This window comes from Tachyglossus aculeatus (genome assembly GCF_015852505.1).
Source record: "Tachyglossus aculeatus isolate mTacAcu1 chromosome 12 unlocalized genomic scaffold, mTacAcu1.pri SUPER_6_unloc_1, whole genome shotgun sequence".
Taxonomy (NCBI): domain Eukaryota; kingdom Metazoa; phylum Chordata; class Mammalia; order Monotremata; family Tachyglossidae; genus Tachyglossus; species Tachyglossus aculeatus.
The window spans coordinates 1,994,530-2,020,152 of record NW_024044828.1 but is presented as its reverse complement, the minus strand read 5'-3'; the positions used below and the strand labels follow the sequence as shown (position 1 = coordinate 2,020,152).

At 42.5% G+C, this 25,623-nt stretch overlaps 1 protein-coding gene across 1 annotated transcript in view; it reads left to right on the top strand.

The window, feature by feature from the left end:
* The window catches only part of PRKAR2B (protein kinase cAMP-dependent type II regulatory subunit beta), a 116,847-nt gene that overhangs the window by 70,782 nt on the left and 20,442 nt on the right, over positions 1-25,623 (top strand). Inside the window, exons 4-7 of the mRNA XM_038741462.1 lie at positions 3,020-3,103; positions 16,433-16,539; positions 21,606-21,759; positions 24,074-24,175. Coding sequence (XP_038597390.1) covers positions 3,020-3,103; positions 16,433-16,539; positions 21,606-21,759; positions 24,074-24,175 — 447 coding nt within the window. The remainder of the gene's footprint in view (positions 1-3,019; positions 3,104-16,432; positions 16,540-21,605; positions 21,760-24,073; positions 24,176-25,623) is intronic.

The following is a 25,623-nucleotide window of genomic DNA, read 5'->3' as shown; positions in this document are numbered from 1 at the left end:
GAGCGCTCACTGCATGCACAGCACTGTAGCAAGTGCTTTGGAGAATACCAGCAGCAGAGTTGCTAGTCACGTTTCCTGTCCCTTGAATGAAATTTTAAAAGGAATTTAAAATCCAGTGCTTACTTTAGCATGAAAAAGCTAGAAAGGTTAAGAGAACGGTTCTCCTGACAAATGGAAAAAGACTGTCTAGTACTATAGTAAGTTCAGGAATTTGCTAAATTTCCATGACGGAGAGTTTCATTTTGCTCTGGTTTGGTTGGGGGTAACATCTTTCAAATTAAAGGCATTTCACGCCACTTTCCAGAACAGAGTATGCCTAACCAACAGGACCAGATGTTTTAATGTTCATCTGTACAGGTTGGGATATTTAGACTCTAGTTTTTTTAGTGGAGAGGAATATTAGATTTATTTTAGCCTTTCCAAAAATACGATCCATCAATCAATTGGTGTTGTTTATTGAGCACTTACTGTGGGCTGAGCAGTGTTCTAAGTGCTTGGGAGAGTATTCATTCAGTCAGTCGTATTTATTCATTCATTCAATGATATTTATTGAGTGCTTACTGTGGGCAGAGCACTGTACTAAGCGCTTGGGAGAGTTCAGTATAACAAAAGCAGCCATATTCCTGCCCACAGCGAGCTCACAGTCTAGGGGGGAGGCAGACATTAATGTAAATAAACGTGGCTCAGTGGAAAGAGCCTGGGCTTTGGAGTCAGAGGTCATGGGTTCAAATCCCGGCTCCCCACTTGTCAGCTGTTTGACTTTGGGAAAGTCACTTCACTTCTCTGGGCCTCAGTTCCCTCATCTGTAAAATGGGGGTTAAGACTGTGAGCCCCCCATGGGACAACCTGATCACTTTGTAACCTCCCCAGTGCTTAGAACAGTGCTTTGCACATAGTAAGCACTCAATAAATGCTATTATTATTATTAATAAATAGATAAATAAATACATAAATTACAGGTATATACAGAATGCCTAATTACATCTACACTACAGAAATTCCCAGTATGGGGATTGAATCATTCTCAGGAGACTTTGATTGCACCGTAGAGGTAACCCCCTTGACCAAAGTGTGCCCAGTTTGCCATTACAGTGCTCCAGCGCTTAGAACAGTGCTCTGCACATAGTAAGTGCTTAACAAATGCCATTATTATTTATTTAGCGGAAACTCAGGTCGCACAGTGGAACTCCTCCCACACGACTACCAACCCTCTGTGTGGCGTGCTTTTCCTGCCATAGAAGTGGCCAGCGAGCGAAATCCCTGTTCCCGCCTTCACTTTATCAGTCAATTGATGGTGTTTATTGAGCACTTACTGTATGCAGAGCTCTGTACTAAGCACTTGGGAGACTACAGTATAACAGAGATGGTAGACACATTCCCTGCCCACAGGGAGATTACAGTCTGGAAGGGGGGGGGTTCACAGTCTGAACCCTGGATTCAACAAAGCATGTCGGAAGAGTTCCCTTTGTCGGAGATGAAGGAGGGAGGCAGTCACCATCCTCAGAAGAAAACAAACATTTCCCGCTTGCCAAATGGAGATTCTCCTCCCTGGTGGCAGCGGGAAGTTCCACGGATTTGGACAAATAGGAATCCATTCACCGTATATCATGCAATTTGTCCTAATTACCTGATTCGAGAATTTACTTTTCTCCAGAAAACATGACTCACTTCAAGGAAGAAATGATCTGCCTTGTTAGAGCAGTTGTCATGTGTATCCTTCAAAGAGTGTGAAGCCATGAAAACAGACCAAAGGATAATTTGTCAGCCCCTCTTGTCTCTGCTAAATCGCTTCCTTCTCTTGCTTTCTTTGGCCAAGGCTTCTCACAAGCTTTCCTTTCTTCCTATGAACTTATATCTGGCTCCTGTTGGATCCAAATCCAAATCCTGTTGGGGTTTCAAATCACTGCTTCCAGAATGAATTCCCTTTTTCAAGGCCAAAACCTACGGCAGTGAAGTTAAGGAAAATTTCCCTTTGGAGGATTCACTCGATTTGGTAATATAGACCAATGTCTACCTGGTCATCAGTGGCATTGTCTTCATCAGTCGATCGTATTTATTGAGTGCTTACTACGTGCAGGGCACCAGTGCTTTGCATGTAGTAAGCGCTTAATAAATGCCATCATTATTATTATTATTATTACAACACAACATTAGGATTTATTGAGCGCTTACTGTGTGCAAAACATTGTACTAAGTGCTTGGGAGAGTACAGTGCAACAGAGTTGGTTGACACATTCCCTGTCCACAGAGAGCTTTCAGTCTAGAGGGGGAGACAGATATTAATATAAAAAAATGATGGATATGTACATAAGTGCTATGGTGCTGAGGGTGGGGTGACTACTAGATGCCCATAGGTCTCGGATCCAAGGGCAGAGATGATACAGAGAAGCAGCGTGGCTCAGTGGAAAGAGCATGGGCTTTGGAGTCAGAGGTCATGGGTTCGAATCCTGGCTCCAGCACATGTCTTGGGCAAGTCACTTAACTTCTCGGAGCCTCAGTTACCTCATCTGTAAAATGGGGATTAAGACTGTGAGCCCCACGTGGCACAACCTGATCTCCTTGTATCCCCCCCAGCATTTAGAACAGTGCTTTGCACATAGTAAGCGCTTAACAAATACTGCCATCATTATTATTATTATTCAGAAGAGAGACAGGGCCAGGAAAAAGAGGGCTTAGTCAGGGAAGGCTTCTTGAAGGAGATGTTATCTTATTTATTTGAAGGGGAACTCAGCTTAATATTTTACTCAAGATAAACCGTCATAACTGTTTCCCAGTAATAATAGTAATAATGATGATGGTATTTGTTAAGCGCTATGTGCAAAGCACTGTTCTATCACATGGGAATCTCAGCATGGGGTGTAAATTGATGTTGTGGGGTGAAATGGGTGCTTGGGATAGCATAGTTAAGACGTTTTGGTACTGTATTTGAAATTTGATGATGTTTTATGACACTTGTAATTCTGTTCTGAAGCGGAAAAATTTAAAAAATGGTAAAATTTATTTTATTGCTATCTTTTAGATTATTCATCCCAAAACAGACGATCAGAGAACTAGATTGCAAGAAGCTTGCAAAGACATTCTTCTCTTTAAGAACCTGGATCCGGTAGGCTAATCCTTACTGATGACTGATTCTTTTCGCTGCCGATTTCATTTGAATTTTGTGAAGCTGCTTCTGTAAAGGACGTTGCATTTGAAGATGGTTTTGTTTTTAGAACAGAGGATTAATTGCTTTATGTGGGCTTTTCCAAATTGCGATAGAAATGCTTCTAATGCTTCTAATTTAGGTAAAAATCTAAAACCTTCTTAAATTTAAAATGTGGCTATAAGAGGCTATAAGAAAGACTAATTAGAATTTAGTCCTGAAATTGGCCAGCATTTTCCAGCACTCTGGACTATAGGTCGCAGAGATCTAGAGAAGTTACTGGTTGTGGGTGTTGAAATTCTACCATGGCAACTAGATTGGTCTTAAAAAATCAATCAATCAATGAATTTTTACTGAGTGTTTACTGTGTGCAGAGCACTTGGGAGACTATAATACTGCAATAAACAGACACATTCCCCGCCCACAACAAGCTTACGGTCTAGAGGGGGGAGACAGACAATTAATATAAATAATCATTTTACAGATATGTATGTAAGTGCTGTGGGGCTGGCAAGGGTGCAGTGTGAATAAAAGGAGCAAGTCAGAAGCGATGCAGAAGGGAGTGGGAGAAGAGGGAAGGAGGGCTTAGTCAGGGAAGGCCTCTTGGAGGAGATGGGCCTTCAATAAGTCTTTGTAGACGGGGAGACTGATAATAATAATAATAATAATGGTATTTGTTAAGCGCTTACTATGTGCCAGGCACTGTACTAAGCGCTGGGGTGGACACAAGAAAATTGGGTTGGACACAGTCCCTGTCTCACATGGGGCTCAAAGTCTCAGTCTCCATCAGTGCTTAGTACAGTGCCTGGCACATAGTAAATGCTTCACAAACACCAAAATCGTTATTATTATTCTTTTACAGATAAAGGAACTGAGGCCAGAGAAGTGAAGTGATTTGCCCAAGGATCACACAACAGACAAGTGACAAAGCTGGGATTAGAACCCACGTCCTCTGATACCCAAGCCCGTGCTCTTTCCCGTCATGCTTCTCATGAGTTCTAATCCCGGCTCTGCCACTTGTCTGCTGTGTGACCTTGGGCAAGCCACTTACCTTCCCTGTACTTCAGTTACCTCATCTGGAAAATGGGGATTAAGATGTGGGTCCCATGTGGGACAACCTGAATACCCTTTATCCACTCCAGCGCTTAGAACAATCAACCAATCAATCAATCGTATTTATTGAGCGCTTACTGTGTGCGGAGCACTGTACTAAGCACTTGGGAAGTACAAGTTGGCAACATATAGAGACGGTCTCTACCCAACAGTGGGCTCACAGTCTAAGCGCTTAGCAAATACCATCATCATTATCGTCATGACCTGCTGAATCCCAGGCCCGTGCTCTATCCAATCAATCGTATTTATTGAGCGCTTACTGTGTGCAGAGCACTGTACTAAGCGCTTGGGAAGTACAAGTTGGCAGCATATCCACTACGAAGAGGGAGGATGTTCCATGCTGAACATAAAAGAGGGGATCACTTTTTCCCCTTCCTCCTCACCCATCTTTTCTGGTCCTGTCAGCCATACTCTTCTAGAAGTCCACTGAGACTCTTCCCTGCGACTGTATTCGCACATGCTCTTCCCCTCTCCTACGTTCCCCCTACAAGGGCCAAAGATCCAACACGGGGTCCCCCTCCCTATTTGGTTGAGCTACTTGGTACGTCACTTCGCAGCTGTCAGTCAGTCGTACTTTCTGAGCGCTTACTGTGCTTTCTATTTATTTTCTTTTGTTAATACGTTTTGTTTTGTTGTCTGTCTCCCCCTTCTAGACTGTGAGCCCGCTGTTGGGTAGGGAGAAGCGGCGCGAGAAGCAGCGTGGCTCAGTGAAAAGAGCCCGGGCTTGGGAATCAGAGGTCATGGGTTCGAATCCCGGCTCCGCCACTTGTCAGCTGTGTGACCTTGGGCAAGCCACTTAACTTCTCTGTGCCTCAGTGGCCTCATCTGTAAAATGGGGATTAAGACTGTAACCTCCCCAGCGCTTAGAACAGTGCTTTGCACATAGTAAGCGCTTAATAAATGCCATCATTATTATTATTATAGGGACCGTCTCTTTATGTTGCCAACTTGTAGTTCCCAAGTGCTTAGTACAGTGCCCTGCACACAGTAAGCACTCAATAAATATGATTGAATGAATGAATGCAGAGCACTGTATTAAGCGCTTGGGAGAGAACAATACAACAATAAACAGACGCATTCCCTTCCCACAAAGAACTTACAGTCTAGAGGGAAAGATTGGATCTCCCATGACCTAAATGCCATTTTTTGCATTTTTTACCGTGTGCAGAGCACTGTATTAAGTGCTTGGGAGACTATAATGCTACAATAAACAGTCACATTCCCTGCCCACAACAAGTTTACGGTCTAGAGGGGGAGACAGCCAATTATTACTCTATTTATTTATTTATTTATTTATTTATTTTACTTGTACATATCTATTCTATTTATTTTATTTTGTTAGTATGTTTGGTTTTGTTCTCTGTCTCCCCTTTTAGACTGTGAGCCCACTGTTGGGTAGGGACTGTCTCTATATGTTGCCAACTTGTACTTCCCAAGTGCTTAGTACAGTGCTCTGCACACAGTAAGCGCTCAATAAATACGATTGACTGATTGATTGATTGAGGGATTGTGGGGGTGAGGGGGGAATAGACCAAATAATGCAGTGTCATGGGAAACATTCACTTTTGCAGATGTGGCCCAAATCCACAAGCTGAAAATGGTAAGGAGAACAAATCCCCCTCATAGTTCCTTCGCCTCCTTGATACATTCCTGTCAGAGACTCGTACCAAAGTTTTAACAGTCGGTCTTATTTCTAATAATAATAACAGTAATAATAATAGTACTTGTTAAGCGCCGTTCTAAGCCCTGGGGTAGATGCAAGTTAATCAGGTTGGACATAATCCCTGTCTCACATGGGGCTCACAGTCTAAGTAGGAGGGAGTAGAATTTAATCCTCATTTTACGGACGAGGAAACTGAGGCAAAGAGAAGCGAAGTGACTTGCCCAAGGTCATGCAGCAGACAAGTGGCAGTGTTCGGATTAGAACCCAGGTCCTCTGATTCTCAGGCCCACGCTCTTTCCACTAGGCCACCCACTTCTTGCTGCTTTTCGTAGAAAAATATCACATACGTATGGATGTTACTTGAGATGTTTCGCTCAGCTGAAACGAGGCTTCTCTGAGCGCCAAAAATGATGAAACCCCAAATAATCCATTTATATTCATTCATTCATTCATTCATTCAGTCGTATTTATTGAGCGCTTACTGTGTGCAGAGCACTGTACTAATGTGCAGGATGGGGAAGTTGGAAATGCTTAAACTTTTGGCTTTTATTCTTATGCCTTTTAAACTTCTCGAAGGTGGTGATGGAAGCAAAGCGCATAGTCGGGTGCTTTTTGCACACAGTGAGTGCTCAATAAATTCATTTAATCATATTCATTCATTCATTCATTCAATCATATTTATTGAGTGCTTACTGTGTGCAGAGCACTGTACTAAGCGCTTGGGAAGTACAAGTTGGCAACATAGAGACACTCCCTACCCAACAACGGGCTCACAGTCTAGAAGGCGAAGACAGACAACAAAACAAAACATGTGGACAGGTGTCAAGTCGTCAGAACAAATAGAATTAAAGCTAGATGCACAGCATTAACAAAATAAATAGAAGAGTAAATATGTACAAGTAAAATAAATAGAGTAATAAATCTGTACAAACATATATACAGGTGCTTTGGGGAGGGGAAGGAGGTAGGGCGGGGCGGGATGGGGAGGAGGAGAGGAAAAAGGGGGCTCAGTCTGGGAAGGCCTCTTGGAGGAGGTGAGCTCTCAGTAGGGCTCTGAAGGGAGGAAGACAGCTAGCTTGGCGGATGTGTGGAGGGAATTTATTGAGCGCGTACTGTGTGCAGAGCACGGTACTAAGCGCTTAGTAATAAATACTACTGATGGCTTGAAAGTGGGGATGGAATCGCAAAAAAAGTTGTAGTTGGCTGAGTGGTGGGAAACTCTGCCCAAAGGGAAAATGGAGCTGGGAGAAAACCTAGGCAGGCAGGGCAGTGAAGTCCCCAAAAGAATAATGTAGTGGCAAAGACTGAGGGGTTTGATCTAGAGCTAAAAGAAAGACGTTTATAGTGAGAGAAATCATGAAGAAGCAAGTGTCAGCTCCAGTGGGCTGGATGTGATAAAGAGGAAACCAGAGAAGCTTTTTAATTTGAACAAGTTAACCCTGGAGGGAAAAAGATGGCATTGGAAATGTTAGGAGACAGTCAACGTGGAAGTTGAGAGCAGCCGCAATAAGTCTTGTCTGAGGAAAGATTTGGGGGAAATAGAAATGCAGGGATATCGGTTATCAGTTGGCAAAGTGGCCAATGACTTGTGGACATTTTTTCTTATGGAATTTGTTAAGTCTTAACTATGTGCCAGGCACTGTGTGGCTTAGTGGATAGAGCACAGGCTTGGGAGTCAGAGGACGTGGGTTCTAATCCTGCCTCCGCCACTTGTCTGCTGTGTGACCTTGGGTGAGTCACTTAACTTCTCTGTGCCTCAGTTCCCTCATCTGTAAAATGGGGATTTAAAGTGTGAGCCCCACGTGGGACAACCTGATTACCCTATATTTACCCCAGCGCTTAGAACAGTGCTTAGCACCTAGTAAGCGCTTAAATACCATTATTATTAAAAATATATAATAATTAATAGATTGTATATTATATAATATATTATAATTATAAATACAATATATTTATTGTTAATATAATAATAGATAAAATAATGATAATAATAATAATAATAATAATAACAATAATAATAATAATAAACGCTGGGATAGAAACAAGTTATTCAGGTTGGACACAGCCATGTCCCACCTGGGGCTTACAGTCTTAATTTCCATTTTACAGAAGAGGTAACGGAGGCACAGAGAGGCTAAGGGACTTGCCAGATGGGCAAGTCCCAAGGTCGCACAGCCTACAAGTGGCAGAGCCAGAATTAGAACCCAGGGCCTTCCAACTCCCAGGCCTGTGTTGTATTCACTAGGCCGTGCTGCTTCTCGTGGCCGTAAGGGTTAAGGATTGAGTGCTCCAAGGACGGAAATTTAAACATCTAAAGAAGGACAATGTGAATTACGAACCACAGGGAAAACCCGCTCTGGGCAGTATGGGAAAGCATTCATTCGGTAGCGTTTATCGAGTAGCTGCTGGGTGCAGATCAATATACCCAGTACAGGGGGAAGATTCCTGCTGAAAATTAAACATGGCCCTCGGCCTCCCGGGGACTCTCAACCTATGAATGAGGCGGGAGGAAGGACGCAGAAAGAAAGATTGAAATCACAAAAGCAACAAAACAAAGAGGCAACAAGGACAATGATAAATGCAATAAGATCAATGGGATATTGGGGGTACAGGAGCAGAATTTCAGGTTCTTCTTGGCTCAAGGCAGGGCTTCCCGGAACTAGGAGTTACTACAGCCCCACAGCAGTTACGTGCGTATCCATAATTTATTTATTTATATTAAAGTCTGTCTCCCCCATTCTAGACTGTAAGCACGTTGCAAGCAGGGAATGCGTCTGTTTATTGTGGTACTGTACTCTGCACACAGTAAGTCCTCAATAAATATGACTGACTGACTAAATAATAATTATTATTATTATGGTATTTGCTAAGTACTTATTACGGGCCAGGCACTGTACTAAGCGCTGGGGTGGATACAAGCAAATTGGGTTGGACGCAGTCCCACTCCCTCACAGGGCTCACAGTCTTCATCCACATTTTACAGGTAATTGAGGCACAGAGAAGCAAATTGGACACCCCAGTGCTTAGTACAGTGCCTGGCATACAGTAAGCACTTAAACACTACGATGATTAATATGATTATTATATTATATTGGCACTAAACGAACACCACGATTACTGGTATTATTATTATATTATGTTGGCACGCTAATGGTGGAGAGACCAGCCAATATCACACGCTGCTGTTTCCACTTGTCCAACGGCAGATGAGGAGATGGGATGGGACCGTGAAAAGGCCCGGGGGGAATGCAGACGTTTAGAGATATTTTGGCATCGTTCAGCAACTGATTTTTCCTCAAACACAAGAAAGCAAAATTCTCAATCCCACTCTTGGGGTCAGATATCTGAGGTTGCCTGCTAAGCTTAGTCTTTTTGCTGATCACCACTACTCTCCTGCCCGTCCCGGACGTCCGATAGTTCGTTATTCTGTTTCGCCTGCCGCCTCCCAAGGGCGGCCTTCCTTTTTTATCCTTTGCCCGTCTCACCCTTCTGCTTGGGACTCTAGCCTTTCTATGATTCTGCCTTTGCCCTGGGTTACACCAAATGCTTCATTTCTCTGGATCCGGTTATCTCAAGAACAAGGAACCTACTGATGTTTTAGTTACCTCCATCTTCATCTCTGTATGTCAATTAAAACATCTTTAATTCATTCAATCATATTTTTTGAGCGCTTACTGTGTGCAGAGCACTGAACTAAGCGCTTGGGAAGTACAAGTTGGTAACATATAGAGACGGTCCCTACCCAATAGCTGGCTCACAGTCTAGAAGGGGGAGACAGACAACAAAACAACACATATTAACAAAATAAAATAAATAGAATAGTAATATGTACAAGTAAAATGGAGTAATAACTTTAATAACATGCTAGTGAGGCCAGAAACTGATACAGCCAACGTAGGATGCCCCGAGTATCTCACATTTTAAGCCCATTGCTGGACAAAATTCATTCATTTATTCAACCGTATTTATTGAGGGCTTGCCGAGCGCAACACACTGTAGCAAGCGCTTGGGAGGTACGATATAAAAATAAACAGACACGTTCCGTTCCCACAGTGAGAGTTTTCCCTAGTCGCACTATCCTGTGAGGTACAGACACCAAGGGTAAACCAGATTATTTCCTGAGTCACACGACCCCCTCCGCCAACAAAACCCCAGGGAGATATTTTCGAGTCAAATCAGCTGAATGTTGGGATCGCCCGAATGCAAGTCCAACAGAAGCAGCAAGGCCCAGTGAAAAAGAGCCCAGGCCCAGAATCATTCGATCAATCAATCAATCAATCGTATTTATTGAGCGCTTATTGTGTGCAGAGCCCTGTACTAAGCGCTTACTGTGTGCAGAGCACTGTACTAAGCGCTTGCGAAGTCAGAAGGACCCTGGTTCTAATCCCAGCTCCGCCACTTGTCTGCTGTGTGACCTTGGGCAAATCGTTTCGCTTCTCTGTGCCTCAGTTACCTCATCTGGAAAATGGGGATGGCGACTGTGAGCCCCATGAGGGACATAGACTGTGCCCAGCCTGATTATTTTGTTTCTACCCGAGTCCAACCTGATTATTTTCCCCAGCACTTGGTACAGTGCCTGGTTCATAGGAAGCGCTTAAGAAATACCACTTAAAAAAAAAAAGAGGTAGAATCAATGTGAGAGGAATCTTTGGGAATCCTGAGATTTATCTCCCCAGTACGAGTCACAGGATAACTTAGAGCCTCCGATAGTAGACTGATTAATGGGTATTTTCTTAATGTTAGAAGCCTCTAAAACGGTTTTGGGAATGAAGAACAAGTTTTCCATCTCGTGAGGGACTTTTTGGTGTATTTTTTTGTTGTGGTCTTTGTGTCTTGCCCACTTTTAAGTTGTTCTGAGAATAAGAATTCTAAACTCTGGGAGGCTAGGATTTCTCCATTTGTGTCCTTCTAAAGGCAGGTTAGAGTTCCTTAAATTATAAAAAAAAACCACGATTTGCAATTAGCATCCAAGACCCAGAGATGTTTTAGTTTAACGAGGGGTTCATTCATATTAGTTGATCATTACTTTTCTGGGGGGTTGTCAGCACTCTTAGGGAAAGGTAAAGTATCTAAGCCAAGAAAGGCCTGAGAATTCCCATGGAGAATTCCAGTTAATTCTAAAATAGAACTTGGTCTCATTTAGATCTTGGTGTTCTGCTAAATTAATAAGTACGAGGGGGAGGGAATGGCGGTCTGTTTATTGTTATATCGTAATAATAATAATAATAATGTTGGTATTTGTTAAGTGCTTACTATGTGCCAAGCACTGTTCTACGTGCTGGGGTAGATACAAGGTAATTAGGTTGTCCCATGTGGGGCTCACAGTCTTAATCCCCATTTTACAGATGAGAGAACTGAGGCCCAGAGAAGTTGTGACCCAAATGCTTAGTACAGTGCTCTGCATACATTAAGTGCTCAATAAATATGAGTTATTTACTTCTCCTTAGAAAGAGTTGAGCTGGCCCCTTAATTTTTCAGCGTGATTATCAGGGACCGTACCCACAATCTCCAGGGGCATTCTTATATGTCCCCAAATTCCAACGGTATCTTTTTCGAGTCTTTTTTATGGTATTTGTTAAGTGCTTATAATAATAATAATAATGATGGTATTTATTAAGCGCTTACTAAGTGCCAGGCACTGTTCTAAGCGCTGGGGAGGTTACAAGGTGATCAGGTTGTTCCACGGGGGGCTCACAGTCTTCATCCCCATTTTACAGATGAGGGAACTGAGGCCCAGAGAAGTGAAGTGACTTGCCCAAAGTCACCCAGCTGACAGTTGGCGGAGCCGGGATTTGAACCCATGACCTCTGACTCCAAAGGCCGGGCTCTTTCCACTGAGCCACGCTGCTTCTCTAAGCATATACCATGCTTACCATGGTTCATATACCATGGTTCATATAGCATCGTTCATATACCAGTTCATATACCATGCTTATCATGGTATATCCAAGGAAATCAGGTTGGACAAAGTCCCTGTCCCCCACAGGCCTCACAGTCTTAATCCCCATTTGACAGATGGAGCAACTGAGGCACAGAGAAGTGAAGTGACATTCCCATGATCACACAGCAGACAAGCGGCGGAGCCGGGATTAGAACCCAGGTCCTTCTGACTCTGTGTTCAGCTTGTGCTCTAACCACTAGGCCATGCTTCTTCTTATTTCATTTTTCGGTCACTATATTTTTGTTCTTTTTGCAACTTAGCATGGCCATGATGTGCAGATTTCTTCAACTCACTCAGATAGAGCGTGTTTCCAATGCAATTATCAGCTGCTTTTATTTGAAGGGAATATTTCTTTTATTAAGAGCTTTGATTTTATGTAGAGTAACTCAAAACCCACGTATCACTGGGAGAATGCGGGAATGAATGGCCACTCTGTTTAACGGCGTAGCCGATAGAGCCCAGGCTTGCGAGTCAGAAGGTCATGGGTTCTAATCGCGGCTCCATCACTTGTCTGCTGTGTGAGCTTGGGCAAATCACTTCACTTCTCTGGCCCTCAGTTACCTCATCTATAATCAATCAATCAATCAATCGTATTTATTGAGCGCTTACTGTGCGCAGAGCACTGTACTAAGCGCTTGGGAAGTACAAGTTGGCAACATATAGAGACGGTCCCTACCCAACAGTGGGCTCACAGTCTATAAAACAAGGATTGAGACTGTGAACCCCACGTGGGACAATGACTCTGTCCAACCTGATTTGCTTGTGTCCACCCCAGTGTTTAGAACAGTGCTTGGCACATAGTAAGCGCTTAACAAATGCCATAATAATAATAATTATTATTGATATGATTATTTAACCCCCAAAAGACGATTTGGTTTTGGTGCAGGGGCAGGAGTGTAGGACTGATCATCTAGCCTGGTCTAGCCACCCAAATCAATCCATCCTGGGTCCTTTCAGGTTTGGAGAAGCAGCGTGGCTCAGTGGCAAGAGCCCGGGCTTTGGAGTCAGAGGTCATGGGTTCAAACCCCGGCTCCACCAATTGTCAGCTGTGTGACTTTGGACAAGTCACTTCACTTCTCTGGGCCTCAGTTACCTCATCTGTCAAATGGGGATTAAGACTGTGAGCCCCCCCATGGGACAACCTGATCATCTTGTAACCTCACCAGTGCTTAGAACAGTGCTTTGCACATAGTAAGTGCTTAATAAATGCCATTATTGTTATTATTATTATTATTGGAGGATTTCTGAGTGGCACAGTCAGTTCTCAGATTGGCCCAGAGGATCAGATCCTCATCATATTATGGTTATTAGTATTAATAATGCTAATAACAATATAATAAAGTATTTGGTAAGTGCTTACTATGCGCGAAGCCCAGGGGTCATTATAAGACCATAAGGTCGGAGACATCCCCTGTCCCGCTTGGGGCTGACAGTCAAAGAAGGACGGAGAGCGTATTGAATCCCCATTATGCAGAAAGGGAAACCGAGTCACAGAGAAGCTAAGGGACGTGTCCAAGGTCACACAGCAGACCAGTGGCAGAGCCAGGATCAGAACTCAGGACCTTTTCCCTAGAACTTGAATGACCATGATTGTCCCATCTCTCAAAGAGGAAGGGAATCTCTAACGGTGTCGAGAACATCCATTATTTGAATTATAGACCTTCCCAGACCAAGCCCCCCTTTACCTCTGCTCCTCCTCCCCTCCCCATCTCCCTCCCTCTACTCTACCCCCCTCCCAGCCTCCCAGCACTTGTACATATATGTACATATTTATTATTCTATTTATTTTACTAATGATGTGTATAGATTTCGATGCTACTGATGCCTGTTTACTTGTTTTGTTTTGTTGTCCGTCTCGTCCCTTCTAGACCGTGAGCCCATTGTTGGGTAGGGATTGTCTCTATTTGTTGCTGAATTGTCCTTCCCAAGTGCTTAGTACAGTGCTCTGCACACAGTAAGCATTCAGTAAATACAATGGAATGAATGAGTGAATGAACCAGATGACAAAAACTACAATTCACTGCATAATAGTATCATAAAACTCAGTCTGTCTCCCTAAGTGCATTTCCACTAATAGAAATGGTTGAGGAATGGAGGTTTATCTGGGCTTGTTAGTTATGTCTCATCACCGAACCAAAAAAATACATAAAATTCCATTTCTAAGGGATTTTTTTGGCCAAATAGGAACCATTTAAATAGTGAAAACATCCCAAAATCATTGTATTTGCCTAGCAGCGCTGCACCTGCGTGTGTAGGTTTTGCAATTGAATTCAGCAAAATGGGACTGAAGAATCCAAGCTCAATACATATGTATGAATGCTCATCACCGATTCACTTGAGGTCTATTTACGTACGTTCCTGGTTCAGTGAATGGTTGCTTCATTGATTGACTTGGTGTGCTTATTTATTAAGCACTTCTTGTGTGCCAAGCACCGTACTAAGCAATGAGGTAGATACAAGATATTCGGGTTGGACACAGCTCCCGTCCCACCTGGGGCTCACAGTCCAAGTCGGAAGGAGGAGGCTCCGATCCTCATGTTGCAGATGAGGTGATTGAGGCACGGAGAAGTGACCTGCCCAAGATCATTTCAGAAAGCAAGTATGGGAGCCGGGACAAGAACGCAGATCCCCTGACTCCGAGGCCTGGGCTCTTTCCACTAGGCTACACTGCTTTCTCTGTTTAGAAAACACGTAGGGTGAGCCAGGTGGGTAGGGGAAGGCGTCAACGGTCACTTCTCCTGGGCCCAAAACTTTTCTTTGATGTTTACAATCCCAGTGAATGATCCCGGGGAGAAAAAATGGGGTCAGGAGGAGGAAAGGTGTAGATCCCAATTTCTGCCCACTTTTCAGACAGGTTTCACCACTAGATCTGAGTTCCTTTCACTAATCATGGTGCAAGAGGATACTCAGATACTTTAAATGGTTGGTACCAATCACAAATATTGGAATAGATAGGTCTGAGCTTTGTCTGCTGTGTTTTGACCTTACATCAAAAGGTCACCCTCTGACTTGCCAGAACAACTAAATTTTAAGGCCATGGAGGATATGCGCTTAGTAGAATACTTTGCACACAGTAAGCACTCATTCATTCGTTCAGTCATATTTATTGAGCACTTATTGTGTGCAAAGCACTGTACTAAGCGCTTGGGAGAGTACAATATAACAACAGAGTGCTCAACACATAATAAGCACTTATCCCGTCTTACCTCCTTCCCTTCCCCACAGCACCTGTATATATATATATATATATATATATATATATATATATATATATATATATATATGTTTGTACATATTTATTACTCTATTTATTTATTTATTTATTTATTTATTTTACTTGTACATATCTATTCTATTTATTTTATTTTATTAATATGTTTGGTTTTGTTCTCTGTCTCCCCCTTCTAGACTGTGAGCCCACTGTTGGGTAGGGACTGTCTCTATGTGTTGCCAATTTGTACTTCCCAAGCGCTTAGTACAGTGCTCTGCACACAGTAAGCGCTCAATAAATACGATTGATTGATTGATTGATCCCAATTTCTGCCCACTTTTCAGACAGGTTTCACCACTAGATCTGAGTTCCTTTCACTAGTGCACTAATCACGGTGCAAGAGGATACTCAGATACTTTAAATGGTTGGTACAAATCACAAATATTGGAATAGATAGGTCTGAGCTTTGTCTGCTGTGTTTTGACCTTACATCAAAAGGTCACTTTCTGACTTGCCAGAACAACTAAATTTCAAGGCCCTGGAGGATAAGCGCTTAGTAGAGTGCTTTGCACACAGTAAGCACTCATTCATTCAGTCAGCCATATTTATTGAGCACTTATTGCGTGCAAAGCACTGTACTAAGCGCTTGGGAGAGTACCTCTCCCCACCTTCAAGGCCTTATTAAAATCACATCTCCTCCAAGAGTCCTTCCCCTGCTAAGCCCTTATTTCCCCTTCTCCCTCTCATTCATTCATTCAGTCGTATTTGTTGAGCGCTTACTGTCTGCAGAGCACTGTATTCAGTGCTTGGAAAGTATAATTCGGCAACAAATAGAGACAATCCCTACCCAACGGTCTAGAGAGGGGAGACAGACAAAAAAACAAAGCAAGTAGACAGGCATCAATAGCATCAATATAAATGAATAGAATTATATATATATATATATACAATTTTTAATAAAATATATAGAATAATAAATATGTACATATATACACAAGTGCTGTGGGGCGGGGAGTGGGGTAGAGCAGAGGAAAGGAGTCGGGACAACGGGGAGGTGACCTTTCTGCGTCGCCTTTGCACTTGGATTTGTACCCTTTAAGCACTTGATATTCACTCCCCCCTCAGCCCCACAGCACTTAGGTACATATTCCTGATTTATTTTAATATCTGTCTCCTCCTCTAGACGGTCAGCTTCCTGTGGGCAGGGCATGTGCCTACCTACTCTGTTGTAGTTTAGTCTCCCAAGTGCTTAGTTAGTTATAATGCTTGGCACCCACGTGTTCTCATGAATTCATTGATGATGTTTATTTAAAATTCAAGCACAAAAAATACATATCAGTATCTTTTCTCCTTGAAAAACAGGAGCAGTTGTCTCAGGTATTAGACGCCATGTTTGAGAAGTTGGTCAAAGAAGGAGAGCATGTCATTAATCAAGGTGATGATGGTGACAACTTCTATGTAATTGATCGGTAAGTTATTTATATATATATATATATATCAATCAATCAATCAATCATATTTATTGAGTGCTTACTGTGTGCAGAGCACTGTACTAAGCGCTTGGGAAGTACAAGTCGGCAACATATAGAGACGGCCCCTACCCAACATATATATGTATACCTCCATATGTACCCATAGTGAACATTTGAGAAAGTTGTATATAAAATATCAATTATTCGTACCATGACCAACAAAACCAGTAACGTCAAAAGCAGTTCAGAAAATTCCTCCTCTTTTCTACATGTGGATTGATAAAAACCTGAATTACTGTGTTAGTCCTTCCCTACCGTAGCTTATTCCATCTCGATTTTGCTTTTTTTGTGGGTTTTTTTTTTCAAACTGCAGAAACACCAATTCCTCACCAATTTTCGGTAGGATCCGCTTTCCAAATGACTGCAACCCGACACAAACCTCCTCCCTCCCCAAAGGCTTTACATCACACTGCCATATCTGGCCCATAATTGCGTCACTACTTGGCCCTGCCACCAAAAGAGTTAGTGAGAATTATAATAATGATAATAACGATGGTGTTTGTTAAGCACTTACTCTGTGCCAAGCACTGTTCTGGGGTAGATATGAGGTCACCAGGTTGTCCCACGTGGGCCTCAGAGTCTTAATCTTTATTTTACAGATGAGTTAACTGAAGCAGAGAGAAATTAAGTGACTTGTCCAAAGTCACACAGCTGATAAGTGGCGGGGCTGGGATTAGAACCCGCGACCTCTGACTCGCAAGCCCGTGCTTTTTCCACTAACCCATGCCACTAAGCCGCGCAAGGATGGAGAGGAAAGAGCAAACCAAATCCCTCAGCCTGCCCCAGGAATATACCTGCCAGTCATCACCACATTAGCTGTATCCTAAGCATTGTGTTCACGCACCGAAGTAACAAGAAATTAAGAGTACAGCGAGGGTTTCCAACAGGGTTGCTCAGTCATTAGCTATTTTTGGGTTACTCATTCCTTCTCCCTCCATCCCATCCCTTGGCTCTTACCTTCTGTCGCTTTCTTAAGTCGAATTTTCTCCTCAGGATTGCTTCCACCCGGAGGGGGAAAAGGAACCCTTTCAAGCACTTGAGCAGATCTGTCAGTTGCATTCTTTCCAGTCTGACAGCACTGTGACGGAAGACACCCGTACTCACAGTGAATGTAATGTCGATTAACGGTGTGCAATACCGAGGTCCCTCACCTGCACATTCTCCCGAATCAAATTTGCAAACAAGAGGAAGCCAAAGTGCAAGACAAGCACAAACAAACAAACAAAAAAACGACAAATGGTGATTTTAAGTGACTATAGCTTTTTTCGGCAACAAGCGCCCTGTTGAAAATCAGGGTTTTGATTCTAGGCCCTAGCTGGATGCTGTTATATAAACCTGAGGTATTCCCTTAAACAAATTTTCTTTTCATATTATAATATCGAGGTTGAAAATATTACATATGCCTCTAACTTGGGTGATGAGAAGCAATGTCCGATTTGTTACTTTAATTAGAATGTCCTTATATTTGTCACTTTGCATTTTATGGTAATATTGATATGATCTTCCAGCTAATTTAAAAATATAACAGTGATAATAATAATATAAATTTGTAGAGTAAGTTTACTTATTCCAAGGTACTTTATTTCATTTTGTCCTCACAACTTCCATGAGAGGCAGCATAATAGTAGAATTGAAATGGAATCGCCCTGCTATGACTATATATTTTGATTTTTGCTTAAAACATTTCTATATTTAGAATCAAATGCATTGGGCTTCTAAGAAACCTGGTTTGTTTAGTTTAAGTAAAATACCTCAAAAGCCTCTTTATATGTGGTATTAGTGATGGTGTCTTTTACCCCTGCTGTACTTTCTCAAGTGCTTAGGATAAGGCACTGTACTAAATACTGTTGGTTGATATTTGTTGATAGATTGCACACAGGGGAGCTCAACAAATACGATTGATGGGTTGATTAATATTTAAATGAACCTGAATATGTTGAACTAAGATGGATTACATTTCCATTTCAGGTTATTTCCGCTCTCACGGCAGCGATTTAAAATATGGATATCACTGACAATCAGCAAGCCTAAAATTGTAATATTTTTGAGATTTTTTTAGTGCTATTTGTTAAGCGCTATGTGCCAAGCACTGTACTGATCACTGGAGTAGACTGTGCCTCAGTTCCCTCATCTGTAAACTGGGGATTAAGACTGTGAGCCCCATGTGGGACAGGGACTGTTTCCCACCTGATTACCTTATAGCTATCTCAGTGCTTAGAACAATGTTTGGCACTTAATAAGCGCTTAACAAATACCATTATTATTATTATTATGATTCAAAATGATTGGGTTGGACACAGTCCCCGTCCCACATGGGGCTCACAGTCTTAATCCCCATTTTACAACTGAGGGAACCGAGGCACAGAGAAGTGAAGTGACTTGCCCAGAGTCACACAGCAGACAAGTGGCAGAGCCAGGATTAGATTCATTCATTCATTCATTCAATCGTATTTATTGAGCGCTTACTGTGTGCAGAGCACTGTACTAAGCACTTGGGAAGTACATTTAGAGATGGTCCCTACCCAACAACGGGCTCACAGTCTAGAAGGGGGAGATGATTTCAGTTAAACAGAAATATCATCATGCACCTAAATCTTTGTTACAATTATACACTTCCCTTACTGGGTAGCGGAACTCACTGAATTGCCCATAATCAAGGGACAACAGATTAAAAACCAGTTGAATTTTATAGTACGATAAAATTAATATTTACTCAATCCCTGCTACTGTGCTTCCCTTTTTCTTTTTGAATGCCGGATTTCCAGGGCAGTGTTAGAACTGAGAAACCACACTGCAGTTCTGAATGACTGCTATAGGAAAACATCGCTTCCTAGGACGAAGCAATAGATTTTTTTGTGCTCAAGGCCTGAAGCCAGTTTAGGGAAGAGGTAAGGAAGGCATATACTACTTGAACAAATGAAGAGGGGGAAGCGTATTGGTGATTCTTTGGCCTTTCAAGTGGAACCAGCATCAAGAGTGGAAAGCTGGTTGAGAGTTCATTCATTCATTCATTCCATCGTATTTATTGAGCGCTTACTGTGTGCAGAGCACTGGACTAAGGGCTTGGGAAGTACAAGTTGGCAACATATAGAGACGGTCCCTACCCAACAGCGGGCTCGCGGGCTAGAAGTTGTTAAGCGATACAGAGAAAGTCAGGTCGTTCTAATTCTGGCCTATGCTCCATCCACTTAGGCCTCGCTGCTTCTCGGCACGCTGTTGGAAGAGATGGGATTTTAGGAGGCCTTTGGGATGGGGAGGGCTGGGGTCTGGCAGATTGGCAGAGGAAGGAAGTTTCAGTTTGAGCAAAGGCATGTGAGATTAGAGTAGAATACATTTAGTAAACAGTCTTGGCAAAGAGGATAGAACCAGCGGAGATCCAGGGTGAATCGATACTGTGTTCAGACCACACTCACTTCCACTTCCTTGAATGTCAAAAGTTTTCGGGGCCATCACACAGGGTCTGAAATCCTACTGCCTATAGGTGGTAGTTCTCTGATAGAAAGAGGGGCTGTCATGTCCCCTCGCCCTTCATTCATTCAGTCAGTTGTATTTATTGAGCACTTACCGTGTGCAGAGCCCTGTACTAAGCGCTTGGGAGAGTACAGTATAACAATAATCAGACACATCCCCAGCCCACAGTGAGTTTAGAGGAGTAGACGGATGTTAATATAATTAATGACAGATGTATACATAAGTGCTGTGGGGCTGGGAGGAGGGGTGAATACGATGAAGGAGCCATCAGTGATGCCCACATTTGGAAAAAAACAGATCACCGCGGAATGGGAATGCTGCTTCTCAAATATGCTGCTTCTCCAACGCTCAATAGATACGATTGAATGAATAGGCCGCGCTTGATCCCAGCGGGAGCCATGATGGCCAGATCAATCAATCAATCAACCGTATTTATTGAGCGCTTACTGTGTGCAGAGCACTGTACTAAGCACTTGGGAAGTACAAGTTGGCAACATATAGAGACGGTCCCTACCCAACAGTGGGCTCACAGTCTAAAAGATGCCTGGGTCCTAGTCCTACCTCCTTGCCCCAAATGCCAGGCCACCGGTTCAGTTCGACCTAATCGTGGCCCTTAATCCCCCGTCTCTGACAGCTCCAAGCTGCTTGCCATTAGCATCTCTGCCTCCGATGTAGCCGCCTGTCAGCTTTCGTCACCATGGAGACCGGGCATTACTTCAGCCGGAAGACATCTCCAGCTGCAGAGGGAACTCTGAATGGGAACGGGACAGAAATCCCCTTCCAAGGTGGCGGACTGCAGGGCACGAAGGGGAAGCCGGGAAAGGGGATGTGACTGAGTAGTGATTTGGCTGGCATCTGGGAGCAAGGCAGCATGGAATTGGGATACCCTGAAGCTCTCTGCCTCTTCCATCCTCCCTTCCCAAGACCCCTACCGGAGCAGAGAAGCCGGCTTCAAGTCTGTGTTGGGGAAGCTGTGGAGCAAGGGGAGGAAGGGGCGGGGAGGGAATTGATTTCCTGGCAACGATTGAATCCAATGTCCAGTAGGGCTTAAGGGATTCTGTGCTGTGTCCGCTATTAGTACTTAGCCTTTCTCTGGAATTGTATGTAATGTAGTCACTCAGATCTGGGGGAGCTCCTGTATCGTCAAATTTTGTATTGTGCCATCTTCATTCAATCTTATTTATTGAGCATTTACTGTGCACAAAGCACTGTACTTAGCACTTGGGAGAGTACACTACAACAGCAGACACATACAACAACAAACAGATCCCACAACGAGCGCCCGAATCTTGTGAAACTGTGTTGTTGGATAGGGATTGGCTCTACTTTTTGCCGAATTGTACTTTCCAAGCGCTTAGGACAGTGCTCTGCACTCAGTAAGTGCTCCATCAATAAGAGTGAACGAATGAATGTTACGGAAGTGAAAACGGTTATTGGACATTGTAGTTTCGACTCTAGGGAACCATAGGGAATTGAAAAGGTAAATAAGATTCTTCCTTCTAAAGCATCCTCTTTGCATTTCTTTTCAACAGGGGCACATTTGATATTTATGTAAAATGCGACGGAGTCGGAAGATGCGTCGGTAACTACGATAATCGGGGAAGCTTTGGGGAGCTGGCATTAATGTATAATACACCCAGGGCCGCGACCATTACTGCTACCTCTCCTGGCGCCCTTTGGGGATTGGTGAGTGAAACATTTGACCTTCTTCTAGACGTCCTGTAACACTAATTACTTGACCAATAAAGATTTATGCTCTCAGTATTCCACCATCATCAAAATCTGTCCATTGAAAGGAAGTTTTTAAGATTTTTTTTGTTGGTTTCTTTTTGTGGTACAAGTCTAAAGAAGCCTGTGTAGTTGCGGTGAATTTGGATTTATTTTTTTAAAAGCGAACTTCCAAGGAACACTTCCAAGGAAACTTCCAAGTTTTCCGAGACTACAATGGCACAAGTTCGAAGCTACGTTTATGGCTGTGAAACAATAACTGTTTTGTGTTTCTTTCTAGGAAGCAGGAGTGAGTCACTTTAACTGAAAATTGTGAAAGAAAAATTAGAATTCCTTAAGAAGGGAAAATGCCATGAGCTCATATATGGATTTCTTAAGCTTTCAAAAATCTAAAAAAGGCAATAGATTAGGGCCAGTTGCAAATGAAGCTTATTTGGCAGAGAGGAGTTCTTTCCTTTTTCCAGCTGATAAAGCATCTGGAGACCATTATGACTTTTGTCATTAATGTCATTAGGGAGATATGAGTAGAAGTGCCAAACAGAAACCCTTGGTCTTAAAGTCTAGAATGAGTGTAGAAGCCTATTTTACAGATGGTTTATAATGTGTTTTTGTTTTTTATCTGGGCTATATTTAGGGAAGCAGCGTGGCTCAGTGGAAAGAGCCCGGGCTTGGGAGTCAGAGGTCATGGGTTCTAATCCCAGCTCCGCCGCTTGTCAGCTGTGTGACTTTGGGCAAGTCACTTAACTCCTCTGTGCCTCGGTTACTCATCTGTAAAATGGGGATTAAGACTGGGAGCCCCATGTGGGACAACCTGATTACCTTGTATCCTCCCCAATCAATCAATCGTATTTATTGAGCGCTTACTATGTGCAGAGCACTGTACTAAGCGGTTGGGAAGTACAAATTGGCAACGTATAGAGACAGTCCCTACCCAACAGTGGGCTCACAGTCTAAAAGGACTAAAAGCTCCCCAGCGCTTAGAACAGTGCTTTGCACATAGTAAGCGCTTAACAAATGCCATTATTATTATTATTATATTTCCGAACATCTCTTTTTCCCCTTGTTTTTCCCCAGTACAATCTTGATAGAATATTTTTGCTGGGGTTATGAGAAATGTATCTTTCAGTGATTTTCAGTCCACACGGCTAGGAAAAGATAGATTAGGTCTCGGCTGGAGCAGACATGTGACGTACACTCAGTTTTCTTGTAACTCAAGGATGGCATTCTCGCAAAACCCCGCATGAAGAAAAGCTCACATTGTAGTACATAGTATGTCCAATGCCGTGTTAACATGTGTCTGCACACGCATATCCATATGTACTGTTTCTTCTGACACCACGGCACACTCTGTCCAAACAGGCTGTGGTAATTGATGAACATTTCCTAATAGGCTAACAACATTCGGGCCACAAAAACAGAGTGAAACCACACTTTGAGACAGAACTAGTGTTTTATTAGTTCTACCTTTTAGTTCTCTAGGAATAGTTTTGCAGACATTCGGCCTTTGAAGTCTTAAGCCCAGAAAGTCTGTCAATAGTATTGTGAAACAGAAGATGATATATATTAAAAAAAGAATATATGCACATATATACATATGTATGTATATATTTATAAAATATTGTAAAGCCATAGTCATTTGATACTACCTTCTATTGGTCACGTATGTTTCTTATATATTCGAATCTTGACTGTGCTTAACTTGTGATTTATATTTTGCAGAAGAAGGTCAGATATAAATGCAAGATATTTTAGGTAGCTCTGGTACTTCTTGGAACATTTTCATTGAGACCTCATTTTTAAATTATACTTTTAACAATTTTTTAATTATGTGATCTTGGAAACCTTGGAGAATTGGTTCTTGCATTTCAGATCAGTGTCTATGAAAGGAAGTAAGTTGAACTGAACACATGTTGACAATTTGCCTTTTTAAGTGCTTAAACATCTCTTTTAAGTTCTATTTAGGGTTTGTATTTGTTGTTGAGTTGCCATTCAAGGCAGTGAAATTTCACTGGTCTGTGATTTCAGTCATTACCTGGCCATTTGAAATGAAATTTCATAATGCTTGATACATTGAGTTAAAAAGCATACCCAAAAATGTTGGAAGAGCAAATATTAAATTGTAAATGACATTTTTGGCACCTACAATAGATAAAGGACATGGTCTATGACTACCAAATACGTTTTGAAAGTAAAAATATTTAATTTTGAAGTATATGTTTTGTCATCTTTTCTCCATCCCTTACCCTTTATGTACCTTGTTATTGTGTTTCAGGACAGAGTTACCTTCCGGAGAATAATTGTAAAAAACAATGCCAAAAAGAGAAGAATGTATGAAAATTTTATCGAGTCTCTGCCATTCCTTAAGTCTTTAGACGTAAGTCTTAGTTTATGCAGCTGTTTTGATTAGGCTTACCTTTATAATCTCCTTCTGGGGATGTTTTACTTGCCAGGAAAATTCCTTCTAAATGGAAACGGCATGCACATCCATCCTTCAAAGGCATCAAAATACAGTATTGAAATTATAATAATGTCGTTTGATTCCTCTAGAACAGTGCTTTTGGGGGAGGGATTGGTGAGTTTTTTCATATTTAAGGGGCCCTCTGAGCCATAGAGAGACTATGTCACACTCATTTTAGACATATTCTTGGTTCCTGAGGAGTTAATGATATAAAAGCAAATGTCAGGCATAAGCATGCCTTAAGAAATGAAAAAAATGAAGGCACTTGGCTGAAGAAAGAAAGATATGCTTATTTTATCATTACTTCTAATATGGCTAAGTGACATTTTTTAATGAATACCTACAGGAAGCAGTGCATTCATTTATCATTATTATTATTATTATTATCATTGTTGCTGTTATACTTGTTAGGAGCTTACTATGTGCCAAGCACTGTTCTAAAAACTGGGATAGATACAAGGTAATAATAATAATAATGATATTTGTGAAGAATTTCCTATGTGCCAAGCACTGTTCTAAGCACAGAGGTAAATACAAGGTAATCAGGTTGTCCCATGTGGGGCTGAGGTAACTGAGGCACAGAGAGGTTAAGTTAATCAGGTTGGATGTAGTCCCTGCCCCACATGGAGCACAGAGTCTTAAGTACGAGGAAGTAAAACCAAGTCAGAGTCCTTACTTCTCTTAGGGGGCCTTTATCCTTAAGATAACAAAAAAACAAGAAAATGGTTTTTTTAACCTCCATCCCTTTGGGCATGAGCCTCTCTGCAGGCAGGGTCAGGTGGAAGGAGGGTGGGCGTTTATTTTACTTGTACATATCTATTCTATTTATTTTATTTTGTTAGTATGTTTGGTTTTGTTCTCTGTCTCCCCCTTTTAGACTGTGAGCCCACTGTTGGGTAGGGACTGTCTCTATATGTTGCCAACTTGTACTTCCCAAGCGCTTAGTACAGTGCTCTGCACACAGTAAGCACTCAATAAATACGATTGATGATGATGATACCAAGGACAGAGCAGATGGGCACTGGAACCAGGACAGAACGGTGGCAGGGAGGGAGGTGACAGGGAGCCCCAGAGGGGAGGCAGACATTAATAGAAATAAATAAATTACAGATAAGTACATTAAGTGCAGAGGTGCTGGGAGGGGGATGAATAAAGGGAGCAAGGCAGGGCGACGCAGAAGGGAGTGGGAGAAGAGGAAGGGAGGGCTTAGTCAGGGAAGGCCTCTTGATGGGTCTTCAGTAAGGCTTGGAAGTGGGGAGAGTCATTGTCCGTCGGATATGAGAAGGGAGGGCGTCCCAGGCCGGGTGAGAGGTTGGCGGCAAGAGGGATGAGATCAAGGTACGGGGAGTAGGATTGCATTAGAG